General features: G+C 40.1%; 1 protein-coding gene and 1 non-coding gene across 2 annotated transcripts; both read left to right on the top strand.

Annotated features, from left to right (window-relative positions):
- Positions 1 to 1,919: 1,919 nt before the first annotated feature.
- On the top strand, positions 1,920 to 4,763 carry LOC141655178 (receptor-like protein EIX1). Its single transcript, XM_074462269.1, has one exon. The coding sequence runs from the start codon at positions 1,920 to 1,922 to the stop codon at positions 4,761 to 4,763; it is 2,844 nt and encodes a 947-aa protein (XP_074318370.1).
- An 11,605-nt stretch (positions 4,764 to 16,368) lies between these two features.
- LOC141658138 (small nucleolar RNA R71) lies at positions 16,369 to 16,475 on the top strand. Its single transcript, XR_012549042.1, has one exon. It is a non-coding gene; the product is annotated as a small nucleolar RNA R71 (small nucleolar RNA).
- The last annotated feature ends 302 nt before the right edge of the window (positions 16,476 to 16,777 follow it).

The raw sequence follows: 16,777 nt of genomic DNA, 5'->3' as shown, positions 1-16,777 counted from the left end.
TTTGTCTAGGCTTGGTATCCAGTTGTCCACCCTTGTTCGATACTTGTAACAACCCATCTCAATTTGCAAATCACTTTTTTTTTTTCTAAAATAATAAGACGAGTTTTTGAAACTATTTTATGCTCAAATATGATCATAATGTTAGTTATTATAGTTTATGATGTTTTTTTTCCCGAGAGTGGTCATATTTGGGAATAAAGCAGTCTTAAAATCTCATTTTATTGTTTCAGACGAAAATAATCCATCTTAAGAAGACTTATTCCTCAATTATTTTATTTGTTTGTTTTAGTGTTAGGGTGCAAATTCATGTCCCACATCGGTAGAATAAAGATGGAAGATCATATTTATAAGTGTCTACAAAATATAATAGTACGAGGCCTTTTGAGAAAAAGCATAAGAGTAAATCCGTGAGGGCATTGTACACGGTAAGCCAGAGACTATTTGTGTACTAAAACTCTTGGCATGGTGCATGACATACACGAAGATCTAAGTTTTTTTTTTTTTTTTCAATCGTGTTTTTCAACTTATTCTTTACAGATGAGAGATGCCTAAGACTAATTTATTAATTTACTACTTCCTCACGTCCAGGGCTGTCAATGATATGAGCCGGCTTGTTGAGCCCTTGGAATCGGCTCGGTCAAAGCTCGACTCGTGCTCGGTCAAAACGAGCTCGAGCTCGAGCTGAGCTTGGCTAAATACGAGCCGAGCTCGAGCTCAGCAAGGCTCGGCTCGGAAGCTCGTTTGGGCTCGTTTATAATTTTTTTTTTGTGTAATCTTTATATTGTAGTATTATTTTTATTTCAAATTATATGTTATTTAGACATTTTTATAAGTATATTATGAGATAATATTTTTTAGTATTTTATAATTTAGTTATTGTTCAAAAATATTTATATTTAGTTGGATTTAAAAGGTGAGAAAGGGAAAATATATAATGACAAAACGAGCTCGATTCGAACTCGAGCCGAGCTCGAGCTTCAATTTTTTAGGCTTGACGAGCTTCGAGCCGAGCCCGAGCTCGATCTAAAAAATTCGAGCCGAGCTCGAGCTCAGCTCGGCTAGTTTACACCTCTAATCCAAATCAAAGGTAACAGTCACTTTATCACACTTGGCGAGACACGTTTTGCAACGTGATTATCTTTAGTTACGCATTATTAAAAATTATAAAAAATTAATTATCCTGTAGCATTCATGACCATAAATCAAACAAGATCTCACGACTATATTTTGTCTTATAGATTAAGAATAATATCAAAGATTTTCCACGACCATAAATAGTGCCAAAAAACAAGTGTTACCTTTGGTTTGGATGGAAAAGAGTAGATATTCAGTTAATTTTTTTTTTCAAGCATGTTTCGCCATGAATTATGTACCTTACTCCAATGTATCTTGAAAAGTTCAGCTCAACTTACACTCCAGAAGACCAACGTGACCTATACTTAAATCATTGCTCAACCTTTACCGTAAATGTATACACATGAGAACATTTCCGGAAGACCAAGACGAGTAAATCTTGTTTATACGGAGTATCCGTTTTATAGATAAAAATGAATCCAAATATTACCATATATTGCTAATAAGGACACAATTTTTGGTATTTTTTAGGTAACTAGTCATGTGATTTGATATGTACTCTACCCATCTTAAAATTTAAGACCAATACCTCCGTCTTAAACCAGGATTTGTGGACCAAGAGTCGAAGACATAATCATGAACGAACGTTGATCATTCACCATCAAACGTAGAAAATGGAGCAATATGTCTTAGTCTTATGATTACTATCAAAGTACACCAAGTGAATAATGTGAACGGACTGTTGTATAAATAAAGGAATGCATACATCAACCTTCTAATCCATCAAACAAATATCCTTCACTCGTAATCCCATTATATTTCTACACTTACAGTTTCACATAAAAATGACTGTCCATTTTCCGCCCAAGTTATATAATCACCTTCTCCTACTACTTGTTTATTCGCTGCTAACTTACTGTAGTTGCAAAGTTGCATCATCAGAGGTTAATAACAACCACGTCCAATGTGTTGAGAGTGAAAGAGATGCCCTGCTTCACTTCAAACAGGGTATTCGTGTCGACCATTGCGGGTACCTCGATTCTTGGGGACAAAGTCAAGAATGTTGTCAGTGGCGCGGTATTCGCTGCAACAACCACTCTGGCCATGTCGTCAGTCTCAGACTTCGTGGCTCTAGCTCTGGCGGTGTGCCTTGTTTAGAAGGTACACTCGATGTTTCTCTACTTAACTTGAAGCATTTGAAATATTTGGACCTTAGTAGTAATAATTTCGGTGGACAATTGCCCAAGTTTATAGGTTCACTTGCTACCTTAGAGCACCTTAATCTCTCACATGCTGGGTTTTCGGGTGTGTTTCCTCAAGAAATCGGGAATCTTTCCAGTTTAACATCCCTGGATATTAAAAATTTTAATGGGAGAATAGAAAGCTTGAGGTGGCTTTCGCATTTAAGGTTGATAAGGGAAGTAGATTTGAGTTATATAGATCTGAGAACAACTACAAGCACCTGGCTCTCTATCGTTAACAACCTACCTTTCTTACGAGAGCTTCGTTTGGATGGTTGTGGGCTATCTCTAACCTCACCATTTTCTCTTTCATATATTAATGCATCCACAACCCTTGGTGTCCTCAGCCTTTCATATAATAACTTTAATGACACATCAATATTTGAGTGGTTGTTGAACTTGAGTGGACTCGAGACCAGCCTTACATATCTTGACCTCACTTTTAATTTAAAATTGTTTAGAAATGATTTGCAACTCTCGGAAAGCTCAATGAAAGTCCTTGATAACTTATGTAGCTTGCAAACCTTAGGCTTGGCAAGTACCGGTCTCAATTACAAGTTCTCTAACATCCTCCAATCCTTTTCTACATGTCCACAAAAGGCATTATTGTATCTACAATTAACTGGAAACCAAGTTTGGGGATCGATTCCAGATAACATTGGTGCATTTTCGTCCTTACGGAAATTAAACGTCGCTCAAAATCAACTTAATGGCACCATTACTCAATCACTTGGGAAACTTACAATGCTAGAGAGTTTAGATCTTTCTTCAAATTCTTTGAATGGAACTCTCACAACCACTCACTTATCGAACCTTTCAAAACTACGTTATTTATTTTTTGAGTCTAACACAGAAATTGTGGTTAACATTAGTGCTGATTGGATTCCTCCATTTCAACTGGATATGTTAATTTTGAGGTCATGTAAGATAGGCTCATATTTTCCGAGGTGGATCACAACTCAAAAACACTTGTCCATGCTTGATATATCCAATGCTAGTATTTCAGACACAATTCCTATTTCCTTTTGGAACTCAAGCTTGTGGTCGGGAATTACTCATTTAGACATGTCTCGTAATATGATTAATGGTACAATTCCAGATGTATCATTCGTCTTTGACAACCTCCCTCAAATTGACTTGAGCTATAACTTCTTGGAAGGTACCATACCCTCATTTTTAAGGAACAATGTATCCACTCTACATCTAAACAACAACAAGTTTTCAAAAGGCCTTTTTTCTTTCTTGTGTCCACATAAACAAACACGTCTTTCCGATCTTGACCTATCAAGTAACTTGTTTTCAGAAAAGTTGCCGGACTGTTGGAGCTATTTCGATCGATTATATAACTTGCATTTAGAGAAAAATAGTCTCTGGGGAAGTTTACCTACCTCAATGGGTGCGTTAAATAAACTTGGAATTTTACACTTGAGCAACAATAATTTATCGGGTACTTTACCGGTATCCCTGGTGAACTGTAAGTCATTGGTAATGCTGGACCTTGCAAATAACTCATTGAGTGGTCACATACACCCTGACTTTGGGCATAGTTTCGGAAATCTTGTCATTCTTAGCCTACGAAGTAATCGCTTTGTTGGTGTTCTACCTTCAAGCTTTTGTGATCTTTCTTACCTCCAAATCTTGGATGTTTCGAACAACTATATCTCTGGAATTATCCCCGAATGTTTGTACAAATTGGTAAGCATGGCTAACACAGAGGATGAGTTTGATCCGCTGTTGGCCGACTATCTAGGCGAAATTTATTATGATAGTGCACGAGTGATGTGGAAAAGAAATGAACAAACATTTGGTGGTGGCAGCTCATTCACATCATTTGGTGGTAGAAACTCATTAACATTACTAAAAGGCATTGATATTTCCAGCAACAAGTTGGAAGGCCATATTCCAGAAGGCATATCAAGTCTTGTTGGCTTGAAATTCTTAAATCTGTCAAGAAACAATCTTACCGGTATTATTGTGTCAAGTATTGGCCAACTGGCCTCTTTAGAATCTCTTGATTTATCACATAACCATCTCTCTGGTGAAATTCCTCCAAGTTTGACTCAAATCAGTAGTCTATCAATATTAGATATTTCCGACAATAACTTGACAGGGAAGATCCCCATTGGCACACAATTACAAGGTTTTGATGCGTCATCATACATGGGAAACCCCGGACTTTGTGGAGCACCACTTCCTAAATGTATTGGAGATGAAGCATCTGCCATCATACCAAATGGTGATAGCAAGCAAGACAAGAAAGGCGACCTTATAGTAGGACTGTATATAAGTGTTGTACTTGGATTCATCACAGGATTCTGGGCAGTTTGTGGCACTTTAGTTCTGAAAACATCTTGGAGACATGCCTATTTCCGATTCTATGAAAACACACGAGACAAGATTTATATTACATGGGTTGTTAAAATATCAAGAGCTTGGAGGAGATCTTAAAGCTATGATTATTGCTGTCGGAGTCCTGAACCATTTCGTTGAATCATATGATTTAACAAATCAAGATGACATGACTCATCACGATTCTGCCATGGATGTAATGTTTGTATAATTTTACAATTATGTTCCATTAAAATAACTAAGCCTTCTATTATGCCATTATTATCGATCGGGTATGAGAAAATTTCAACGGTCAGTCTGTCATTCTACAAATCTCAATATATTTCAATGTGGTGTCTTTGATTTGTTAACAGCACAAACGTGAAAGAATGATCACTTAAATAAGTCAGTTAATTAATCATTTATCTGTATTTGTTATCTATAGTTTAAGTCAATATTCAACAAGCACCATTTTCCTGCAATAGTGATGAAGTCTGCTACTGTGAATATGCTCTGTGTTTTGGTAAAAATTTACCGAGTTATTAATTTAATTATGTGAGTGATAGTGATTATTCTTAATGCCAATTATGATTAAAATGCGAATGATAGGTACGACGAAATAAAGACAAACGAAGAAAATGACACGGAGGATTTTTGGTGACGCGGAAAACCCGGTGTGGGAACAACCGCGGGGGGAGTCGGAATCCCGCCAACTTTTGCACTATAATCGATGATAAATTCTCAAGTAAGGAAATACAAGATTATTTTGTAGTGGGATATTGCCAAATATAGATGGAGTGTTGAGTGATACAGTGCTGAGAATGCTCGTGTGCTTAATGCCCTCCTCGTGTTGCTCCTCTATTGCTTTTATAGCTGTTGAACCAAGTAGAGAGTCCAAAAACTTCTTTCCTATTTCTGCTCCTGGACTTTGGGTCAACTCCTTAAGAATAGGAATTTGTTATTGACCCAGCCCAACAATTCACTTTGCACGTGTGTTTTGCAATTCCCCAATTTGTGTTTGTTTCTTCTTTTGATCCCGCGGCCCATAACACGCCACCTCAGCGATTCCCTTTTCCCTTCATCTACCAATAATTCCTTGCCACGTCTGGTAGGTAGGAATTTGTCGTCACTTCCCAATCAAAAACAATTTATAAGAACCCAAATTAAGTAGTATAATTAGGGGTGTCGAACACGAAGATGGCGGGGGTGTATACTTGGTTTGTTTAAGTCCTATTTTAGCCTAATAATGAAAGAGGTTTGATTTATGATAAACTAGGATGCAAATAAGGAATAAAATTAAACTAAATGCAATTGTAATTGATCAATATGAGAAAGACTAGAGCTTTCGGGTTCACTCGGGTCATTGGGCATGAAACAAGACAAATAAGGGGAATAGGTGATTCAATTAGTCAAGAAATTATGCCTAATGTCTTAGGGCACCTAGAATTCGTTAACCCACTTTCATGTGATTAACTAAAACCCGTCACACACATACACAAAGATCATCCAATAGTCTACACACCAAGATTGTTCATCCATTAGTATAGACACCAAGACAACTAAACATGTGAGAAAATACTCAAACTTTCATAGGAGCAATTCTACAAACACTTCATGTGCAAGAAAGTGACAACCAATAAAACACCCTATTCCTTATAATTCTAACCCAAAATCGTACCCATTATAGACCCGAGATCCCCCTAAGCCCTAGAGGAGAACTACTCACACATGTTTAAGGATGAAAAACTAACAATAAAATGGAACAAAATACAAACAAGTATGGTAAACATAATAAAGATAGAAACTTTGAATGAAAACATTAAGTAAAGAACATAAATGTAAACAAATGAAAATAAATGTAAACAAAAGGTGAGAATTGTACCAACAAAGAGGAAAGTAACAATCTTGGGCAATAATGGAAGAATGAATTTCTTCTAATCTTCAAATACAACCCAAAATACTAATAGTATACTAATGAGAAAGGAAGAACTTGCATAAACAAAGGAAAAATTAAACTAATAATTAAAGAAAGATTACAACTTTTTATTAATGAAAATGAGGGAGGAAATATTAGGGTTCTACAATATTTGAGAGGAGAGAATTAACTAGTCTAATTTTTCTATTCTAATTGGTAGTAGGTGTGGTGTTCTAATGTAAGGTGTAATGGGGTGTAATGTGTTGTAGTCTCTTTTATACTAGTCTAATAATAATAATAATAATAATAATAATAATAATAATAATAATAATAATAATAATAATCTAATCTAATAGTAATACTAATCTCCCCCCAAATCCCCAAATGTGTCACACGACATACACAGCTAAAACCCCCCCCCAAAAGACAATCCCAGCCTTCCAATTCCTTGTCTTCTTCCGCCAAAAGCCTCTTCCAAGATTGTACCCGACCGGGTAAAATTACACCCGACCGGGCATCACTTTCACCCGGCCGGGCATAATTAACTCCTTCGGCTGCACGATTCACCCGGTAGAGTCAATTAAATCCCCAACTTGATTTCTTCTTCCTTAAAAGCATCGACTGCAAATTCAACTCGGGTTTCTATTCAAAGGTAATTTCAGATCTATGATTGCTCAATTCCAGCGTTAGATCGAAAGTGGAGGTCTAATTGATGTTGCTCGTTGTTGTTTGAGATTGAACGGAGCGGTGAGGTCGAATTGATGGCGACGGAAAACGGAGTTTCTTTGAGGTCGTGGGGTGGCGATCGCGGTGGTTGTTCTTTGTTGAGATGCGTCGGAATTGGTGTGGGGATGGGTGATGATGCGTGGTTGCTGGATGTAGGAGGATTGAACGGAGATGGTGGTTTGATTGGCGGATCTGGGATGGTGGTGGGCCGAGAATCAAGAACGGTGATGACCGATATGACGACTTGAATGGTGTCGGGTTTCGGGTTGTTCTTTTTGAGATGTCGCAGGTGGAGGTGAATGGAATGACGAAGGTGGAGGGAGTTGTTAATGGTGGTAATTGGGTTTGTGGTTATGGAGTCGGGTTGCAGCTATGGTGGTGGTGTATGAAGGAGCAGATGCGTGATGAAGCTTGATTGATGGCGGGTTTGTTGTGGTTAATGGCGGAATGCAGCAATGGTGGTTGATTGGTTATGGAAATTGGAAATGCGGGGATCAAGTCGAAGTTCATTGAGGGGACGAGTGAACAACTCGTGAATTTGTGATTTTGGTAAAGTCAACTGCCAAGCTTGACTTTGTCTAATACAAGTTATTTCATTTTCTTCAATTAACTCGTCCTTCATCCGTCTTATTTCCGTCTCGACCCAATTTGCTCCTCAATTTCCGTGTCAATTTGCCTCCTTGCCTACATATTATTGTAATAAAGTAATATTAATATTAATATTGAGTAAACATCCGACTAATTAATAAACATGACTACGACGGCTAATTATTATAATTAGTAAATAAAATGAGCTATAAAGTCATTTAACGCACACAAAATCGAGTTGAATAAGAGTAAAAGCGCGGGGTAAAAGCTACCAAAATACTACTCATCAAATCTCCCCACACTTAAACCTTACTCGTCCTCGAGTAAGCTCATTTAATTAAACTAAGACCCGTAATATAAAAGACTAGCTAAAATAATAATATCCGATGAAAGGCAATTAACGGGCCTTCTCCGTCCCTTCAACTCGCACCGAAACACAATGAGGTATGCATTCCGATGCAAGGCAAGTGGGGGCTTGCAGAAAATTTTGACATATCCAACATTTAAGCACGAATCAAGATATAAGATGCATCACAAAAAGTCAAACCACTTTCCTCATCTAAGCGGCCGTTTTGTTTTGAAAGATTAAAGGTTTTGGTCGGGAGATACCGTCTCATAGTCTTGGCGGGGTGTCGATGCCCTAGTGGTGGCTCAAGCAACCTCAATGTGACAACCAAATGCCTAAGAAACAAATTCAAAGGCGGGAAAGGGGGAAGCAAAGCCTAACCTTCGAGAATCAAATGACACACTCAAGATTCAACCAAATTGACCCATGACTAAGGGGACCAAGACTACCGACTTCCTCACGGTTTTCACTAATCTCTCATTCTGTTTTTAGAACGGGTGATTTTTGTGCAAAAAGTAACCAAAATCACTCAACTACTCGACTCGTGAGACATGCCCGCAATCTAACATGGAATCCTCTCCTACAAGACCATTCATGAGATGCAAAAAAGGAAAATATGCATAAGAGAAACAAGGGTTGTAACGGGGCTAGGTGACGGGACGAAACGGGATTGGTGCAAGCACCATTTTGGAAAAATGTGGAGGTACACATCAAGAAGTTGCCAAAATTCCATTTCTTCCACTTTTATTACAACAAATGAGTAACGTCTACACCCTAACAAAAATTGGTTTCCCGAATTAATGCAAACATTGTGCAAACCCGACTCACTTTGGAAAAACACGAAAATTATCACCTTATTGCAACCAATGAGTAACGTCTAAACCCTAACAAGAAATTGGCTTGCCAAAATCAAGCAAAAATTGTGTAAACCCGACTCACCTAGGAAAAACATCAAATGCCCTTTTTATTCATGCAACGCCTTTTTCTACTCCATTAATGAAGGAGTGTTGCTTGGCTTTTTCTCATCAAACAAAGTAATTGTGCAAATATTTTTCTTTTTCATTACATTTTTCTCCTTTTCTATTTTCTTTTCTTTTCTTTTTCAAAACCTCTTTATTCAAAGCAAACCAAACTAAACCATCATTCCGACTCAAGTGGATTGTGCACATCCACTAAACCAAGATTTAAATCCCCTAGCTCCATACTACCAAAACTCATAGACAACTTTCTTGATCAAGGTCGGTTGTTTTTGGGTTGTAGTTAGTATCGTAGGTATCAAATGAAAGGTCAAGGCTCAAAAGGGGTAAACAAAATCGGTCCTAGTCTAAAGGGTCGAAAAATTAGGCTTATTTGGCAATGTGAGGCTCAAAAAGAAATGAAATGCAACTTGTTGTTTCAAAATATGCATATAAATGAACATCTCATGGTCTAAAAGGAAAGGACGCCATGCTTGTGCGTCGTGATGTGACATGCCACGCGAGGAGCCTACTCACACCTAAAGGGGGACCGGGTATGGATGTACCGGTCCCAAGGAGGCTCTAAATCTCACATGTAAGTAGCTATGTCGAAATCTAGGCCTAGTCTACGGTCTTGGTCTCACATGGTGGTCAAAACTTTCCGGTCTAGCCTCATTTCCTGGGTATTTGCAAGCAAACACCCTAACAAGGAGGTCACAAGGTGCAAGCCACTAAGAGGGGAAAGACACGGCTTAAACAAACATCATCATAGAGGGTATCATACTCCTTCCTAGACCAAATTTTGTTCAAAAAATTTATATACAAACTCGATGCAAAATGTAAATAAAGCAACAAACACATATTCACAAGATACGAAATGCATTTCTAAGTACTAGCAACATAAATAAACATGCAACAATTATCTAAACCTAGCAGCACGTAAGCAACACACACCAAGTTCCAAAATGGAACATCCTCATCAACATAGCCCATCCTCCTCCATATATCCAACAATATAAAGGAAAAGAATAGTAAAGGAGAAAGAGATAGGAAAGATTAAACCGAGCGGTCTTCTAGTCTCCTAATGCCTCAAATGTCCCGTATGTGCCTGCGCCACTTGTTAGACAAACATATATATACAATGCAATATTTTTGGAATTTTTGAAATTTTTCAATTTTTAGGCATTTTTTTTTGAATTTTTATCAAATTTAAAGGTGCAAACAAATATTCACAAAGTGGATATTTCCCTCCCCACACTTGAAATTTACATTGTCCTCAATGGAACAAAGTATAGGGAGAGAATAGGAAAAATAAACAACATATTTTTGGTGGTTTTTGAATTTTTGGAAATAAAAATAACATATTTTTGGTATTTTTGATTTTTGGAAATTAAAATGCATGTTTTTGGTTTTTTTTAGGCCCTCTCCACACTTATTTATGGACATGGGAGGGCAATTTAGTGAAAGAAAATAACATGTTTTTGGTGGGTTTAATCATTTTTTCAATTTTTAGTTGGTTTTTATTTTGAAAATGCAATGCATGCTCTATTCTATATGCAAAATTTAAATGACAATGCAAGTTATGCTAAGTGAATGCAATTACTAAATGTGACAATATATTACAAATAGAAATCTAATGCAATCCTATATGAATGCAATTATATGAATTTCTAACTAAATGCATACAAAATTTAAATATGAATGAGAAGTTTGGATTGTTGGGGAACATACTTGACATTTGGATTGGGAGGGAGGGAGTGGAGCCCTCATTACTAGGCTCTACTCATACGCTTCATCACCATCACCGTCTCCATCTCCATCATCCGTCCAAAATTCCTCATTTCCTACCTAGAATGCATGCTATATACAAATGGTGGTTCTTGAGGAACTCCACCAAACCGAGTTTCTTTCAAGAGTTTCAACTTTCCCTCTCCTCGGGGAGGGGTTCCCCGAGATAGAGCACTTCAATAGGACCTTTGCTATCACCGTCATAGTATCGCTTGATTCTTTGCCCATTGACCCTAAAAGTTCCCCCTTCTTCACTCCATAGCTCGAAAGCACCATAAGGAAATACTTTCATCACTTTAAAGGGTCCGGACCATCGTGATTTGAGCTTGCCCGGAAACACCTTGATTTTGGAGTTAAAAAGGAGAACAAGGTCTCCAACACTTACCCCTTTCTTCATGATCTTGGCATCATGCCATTTCTTCGTTTGGTCTTTGTAGATTTTGGAGCTCTCATAAGCCTCCAATCTCAACTCCTCAAGCTCATTCATTTGGAGAAAGCGCACTTCTCCGGCGACATCAAAGTCAAAATTCATTTCTTTAAGAGCCCACCAAGCTTTGTGCTCCAACTCCACCGGCAAATGGCAAGCTTTCCCGTACACAAGCTTATACGGGGTGGTGCCAAGGGGTGTCTTGAAGGCGGTTCTCAATGCCCATAAGACATCCGGGAGCTTTTGGGACCAATCTTTCCGGCTCTTGTTGGTGACTTTCTCCAAAATGGCTTTAATTTGGCGGTTAGAAACCTCCACTTGCCCACTAGTTTGAGGGTGGTAGGCAAGTGCGGTTTTGTGCCGCACTCCATGCGATTCAAGTAGAGCTTTGAAGGTACTCTTGCGGAAATGAGATCCGCCATCACTTATGACTACTCTTGGGGTTCCGAACCTTGGGAAAATCGTGCCTTTGAAAAGCTTCATCACAACCTTGCTATCATTGGTGGGGGAGGCAACCGCTTCAATCCATTTGGATACATAGTCCACCGCAACCAAGATGTATTCATTTCCACAAGAGTTGGGAAAGGGTCCCATGAAGTCTATGCCCCAACAATCAAAAAGCTCAATCTCCAATATGTTAGTCAAGGGCATCTCACTTCTCTTCCCAATGTTCCCAACCCTTTGGCAAGCATCACAAGATTTAACCAAGTAGTGAATGTCTTTGAACATGGAGGGCCAATAAAACCCACCTTGGAGGATCTTGGCAATTGTTCTAGAGGTGACCAAGTGTCCTCCATAGGCGGAATTGTGAACTCGGTCAACAATCTCCAAGCCCTCCTCTCTTGAAACACATCTCCGGAACATTCCATCCCCACACTTGCGGAACAAGTGGGGATCATTCCAAAAGTATCTCCTAGCATCATTTCTCAACTTCCGCCTTTCTCTTGGTTCCATTTCATCCGGTAGGAAACCACTCACAATGTAGTTTGCAAGATCCGCAAACCAAGGGGTTTTGGCGGTAACTTCCATGAGTCCATCATCCCGCAACCACTCATTGATGGGTCCACTCTTGTCTTGTATGCCATGGTCTTCAACGGTCAATCTAGATAAGTGGTCGGCTACAACATTTTCCGAACCGGCCTTATCCTTAATCTCTAAATCAAATTCTTGAAGAAGAAGGACCCATCTCAAGAGTCGGGGCTTTGCATCTTTCTTCACCATCAATTGTCTCAAGGCGGTGTGATCGGAGTAAACCACCACCTTAGACCCAACAAGGTATTGCCGAAATTTCTCCACGGCATGAACAATTGCCAACATTTCCTTTTCGGTAGTAGCATATCCACATTGAGTTTGGTCGAGAGTCTTGCTTGTGTAATAAATCACATGATGCTTCTTATCCACAACTTGCCCAAGTACCGCACCAACCGCGAAGTCCGAAGCATCACACATTATCTCAAAAGGGAGGTTCCAATCCGGAGACCGGATTATTGGTGCCGTGACCAATGCCCTCTTCAACCTATTAAAAGCTTCAAGACAAGAATCATCAAACACAAAGGGGGAATCCTTAAGAAGTAATGAGGTTAAGGGCTTTGCTATTTTTGAAAAATCCTTGATAAAACGCCGATAAAACCCGGCATGGCCTAGAAAACTTCTCACTCCCTTAACATTGGAAGGGGGTGACAAGTTCTCTATGACCGCAACTTTGGCCCCATCGACCTCAATACCCCTACTTGAAACGATGTGACCGAGTACAACCCCTTCCTCTACCATGAAATGGCACTTTTCCCAATTAAGGACGAGGTTGTGCTCCTCACACCGCTTCAACACACTAGCCAAGTTCTCAAGACCATGCTCAAACGAATCTCCATGGACACTAAAGTCGTCCATGAAGACTTCCATGCTTTTTTCAAGGAAATCGGAGAATATTGCCATCATGCACCTTTGAAAGGTGCCGGGCGCATTACAAAGCCCGAATGGCATCCTACGGTAGGCATAGACCCCTATTGGACAAGTGAAGGTCGTCTTCTCTTGGTCATCCGGGTGGATGGGAATTTGGAAAAACCCGGAATAACCGTCTAAGAAGCAATAATATGCATGGCCCGCGAGCCTTTCTAGCATTTGGTCAATGAAGGGAATTGGGAAGTGGTCTTTGAGGGTGGCGGCATTGAGCTTGCGGTAGTCAATACATATTCGCCACCCGGTCACGGGTCTAGTGGGTAGGGTGGTGCCATCCTCTTGTTCAACCATTTGTATCCCCCCCTTTTTAGGTACCACGTGGACCGGACTAACCCATTTGCTATCGGTAATTTGGTATATAATACCGGCCTCTAGGAGTTTCAACACTTCATTTTTCACCACCTCGGCCATCTTTGGGTTAATCCTCCTAAGACCGCCAACCTTGGGTTGACTCCCCTCTTCCAAAACTATTCTATGCATGCACAAACTCGGACTTAAGCCCTTGATGTCATCAATGCTATACCCAAGTGCTCCTCTATGAGTTTTCAAGATTTCCAAAAGCTTCTTTTCTTGGGACTCACTTAGGTTAGCATTAACGATCACCGGATAGGCCTCTCCCTCATCAAGGAAAGCATATTTGAGTGAGGGAGGCAAGGGTTTGAGTTGTACCTTTGGAGGGAGAAAGCCCTCCACTTTCTTTAATAGTTCCTCATCAACTTCGTGATCCTCTTTCATTGCCTCATCATGCAAAGAGATTTGAAAAACCTCTTCCATCTCCGCCTCTTCACGGGCTACTTCGTGCACTACTTCATCAATTACCTCGATTGTGCTCAATCTTTCTACACTTGGACCTTTCATCAAATTTGGCAAGTTAAATTCGATTTTGTTGCCCTCAATTTGGAAGGTTAGCCGCCCATTCTTCACATCAATGAGTACTCCTCCGGTAGCCAAAAATGGCCTACCTAGGATGATGGGAGTATGGCTATCCTCCGGAATATCAAGGACAACTAAATCGGTGGGAATCAAAAACTTTCCAACCTTGACGGGCTCGTCCTCAAGCACCCCCATAGGGCGTTTGACGGACCTATCCGCCAATTGGAGAGTCATGGTAGTGGGAGCCAAGCTTTGAATGCCAATCCTTTTTGCAACTTTCAAAGGAATAACACTAACACTTGCTCCCAAGTCACAAAGAGCTCTTGATATAGGAACACCGCCAACTACACAAGGAATGGAAAAGCTTAGGGTCACCAAGTTTAGTGGGCAATTTGTTAAGGATATGAGCACTACATGCTTCTTCCATAGCCACTATTTCTTGGTCACCCAAGACTCTTTTCCTTGTCAAAATATCTTTTAAAAATTTTGAGTAGGTTGGCATGTTCATTATCACCTCCGTAAAGGGTAGGGTAACCTCAAGTTTCTCAAGCATATCACAAAATTTGGCATACTTGAGGTTTTCCCTACTCTTTATGGCTCTTGAAGGGTAAGGAATTTTAGAAACAAGTTGGGAATTGGAAGATACCTTTTGAGGAGCCGAACTTTTTGTTACCTTTTTAGAATGTTGCAAAGGTACTTCTTCAATAGCTTCCTCCTCATAAGGGAGGTCTTCCACATGTCCATCAACATCCGTGTCCACTTGAATTCCTCTTCTAATCAAATCTTCACAAGCTTTCTTTCCTCTCTTGTCTTCATTAGCTTTACCCGAAGCCTCAATGGGTGAGCTTTCCTCTTCATCATCCATTTCTACCTCATTCCCCTTGGGATCTTCATCAACTTCCAACGCAAGGTCTTTGTAAGGGTCCTCAAGCTTTAAACCACTCCTTAGCACTACCGCATGAGCATGGTGGCTATTTGAGGCATCCTTGGAGCTTTGTCCTTGAGCCAACAAACCACCGGGCGGCCATTGAGGGTTAGCCATAGCATGAGAAGCCATCCTAGATTCCATTTCCCTCATGTCCTTAAGGAAGGTAGCCCTCAAGTTTGCTTGTTCTTGTTGAGTAGCTTTAGCAAAATTAGCTATCTCTTGACTATGTTGAATTTGCATGTTCTTTATCATCTTCAAAAGCTCAACTTGAGAGAGCTCACCTTGGGGTTCTTGATAAGGTTGGTTGGTTATGGGTAAAGGGAACCCATAGTCATACCGAGCATTGGGACCTTGGTTGTTGTTTTGACCCCCTTGGAAGTTAGCTCTAGGACCATTGTTGTTGAAGTTTGATCCTTGACCTTGTTCTTGAAACCCTTGACCATATCCTTGCCCAAATCCTTGATTTGCTTGATTCACTTGATTCCCTTGGTAAAATCCTTGGTTACCTTGGTTTCCACCAAAATCTTGGTACCCTTGTTGTTGGTTGCCATAGTTTTGGTTTTGGGGATTAGTTCTTGGGTTGGGGAATATTCCTCTTGGTTGAGCAAAACCGGGTGGATTGTTTGGGGCTTGTTGTTGAAGATGTTGTGGGTTTTGAACATTGGTACTTTTGTAGCTAAAGTTGGGGTGGTTCCTCAAACCGGGGTGGTAGAAATTGGTATTTGGATTGTAGACGTTTGGGTTGTTGTAAGGTGGTCTTGTGGGTCTTGAATTGTTGTTAAATCCTTGAAAAGCGTTAACCTCTTGGACATTCTCTTCATAGGCCCCATTGTAATTGTTGCCACACAAGTCATATGTATGACCACTTCCTCCACAAAGTTCACAACTCGCGACTTGAGCCACTTCTTCCATGGGTGCCCCATATGAGGTTGCGGCTTGATTCACTTGATTTCTTGAAAACTTCTCAAATTGTTTTGTGAGTAAGTCAAGCTTGGCATTTGTCTCGGAGTTGGAGGCATTTTCCTTAGGAAACTTCCCATTCCTTCTTAGCATGTTCCCTCTAGAACCATAGTTTGCCTCCGAATCTACCATTTTCTTGATCAATGCCGTGCCCTCTTCATCACTCAAGTGGTCAAATCCTCCCCCCGCGGAGGCATTTACCATCTCCTTAGTCCTTGGTAGCAAAGTTTGGAAGAATGTTTGAGTGATGTACCATTCCGGTATTCCATGGTGGGGGCAACTTGCTATCAAGTCTTGATAACGATCCCAAGCTTCACCCAAGGACTCCCCATCCTCTTGTTGAAACGTATGGATCTCATTGCGGAGCATCGCGGTCTTGGAGGAAGGGTAGTACTTGGCCATAAATGCTTTGGCTAAGTCATCCCAAGTAGTGAAAGTATCCGGTGGGTGGATGTTCAACCACCGGTCCGCTTTGCCCGTCAATGAAAACGGAAACAACATCATTCTCAAGGTGTCTTCGGACACCCCATTCTTCTTCATCATTGAAACTTTCCTCTTAAACTTCCGGAGATGAGCATGGGCATCCTCTTCAATATGACCTCCAAACAAGTCCTTCTCAACTAACCCGACTTGGGCGGGATGCATTTCAAAGTTGTTTGGGGCCAAGGTGC

This window comes from Silene latifolia, chromosome 5 (genome assembly GCF_048544455.1).
Source record: "Silene latifolia isolate original U9 population chromosome 5, ASM4854445v1, whole genome shotgun sequence".
NCBI lineage: Eukaryota > Viridiplantae > Streptophyta > Magnoliopsida > Caryophyllales > Caryophyllaceae > Silene > Silene latifolia.
This window is presented reverse-complemented; position numbering and strand designations above follow the sequence as displayed.

Excerpts from the sequence above, each read along its gene's own strand:
- LOC141655178 (XM_074462269.1), top strand. The coding sequence starts at position 1,920 with ATGACTGTCCATTTTCCGCCCAAGTTATATAATCACCTTCTCCTACTA.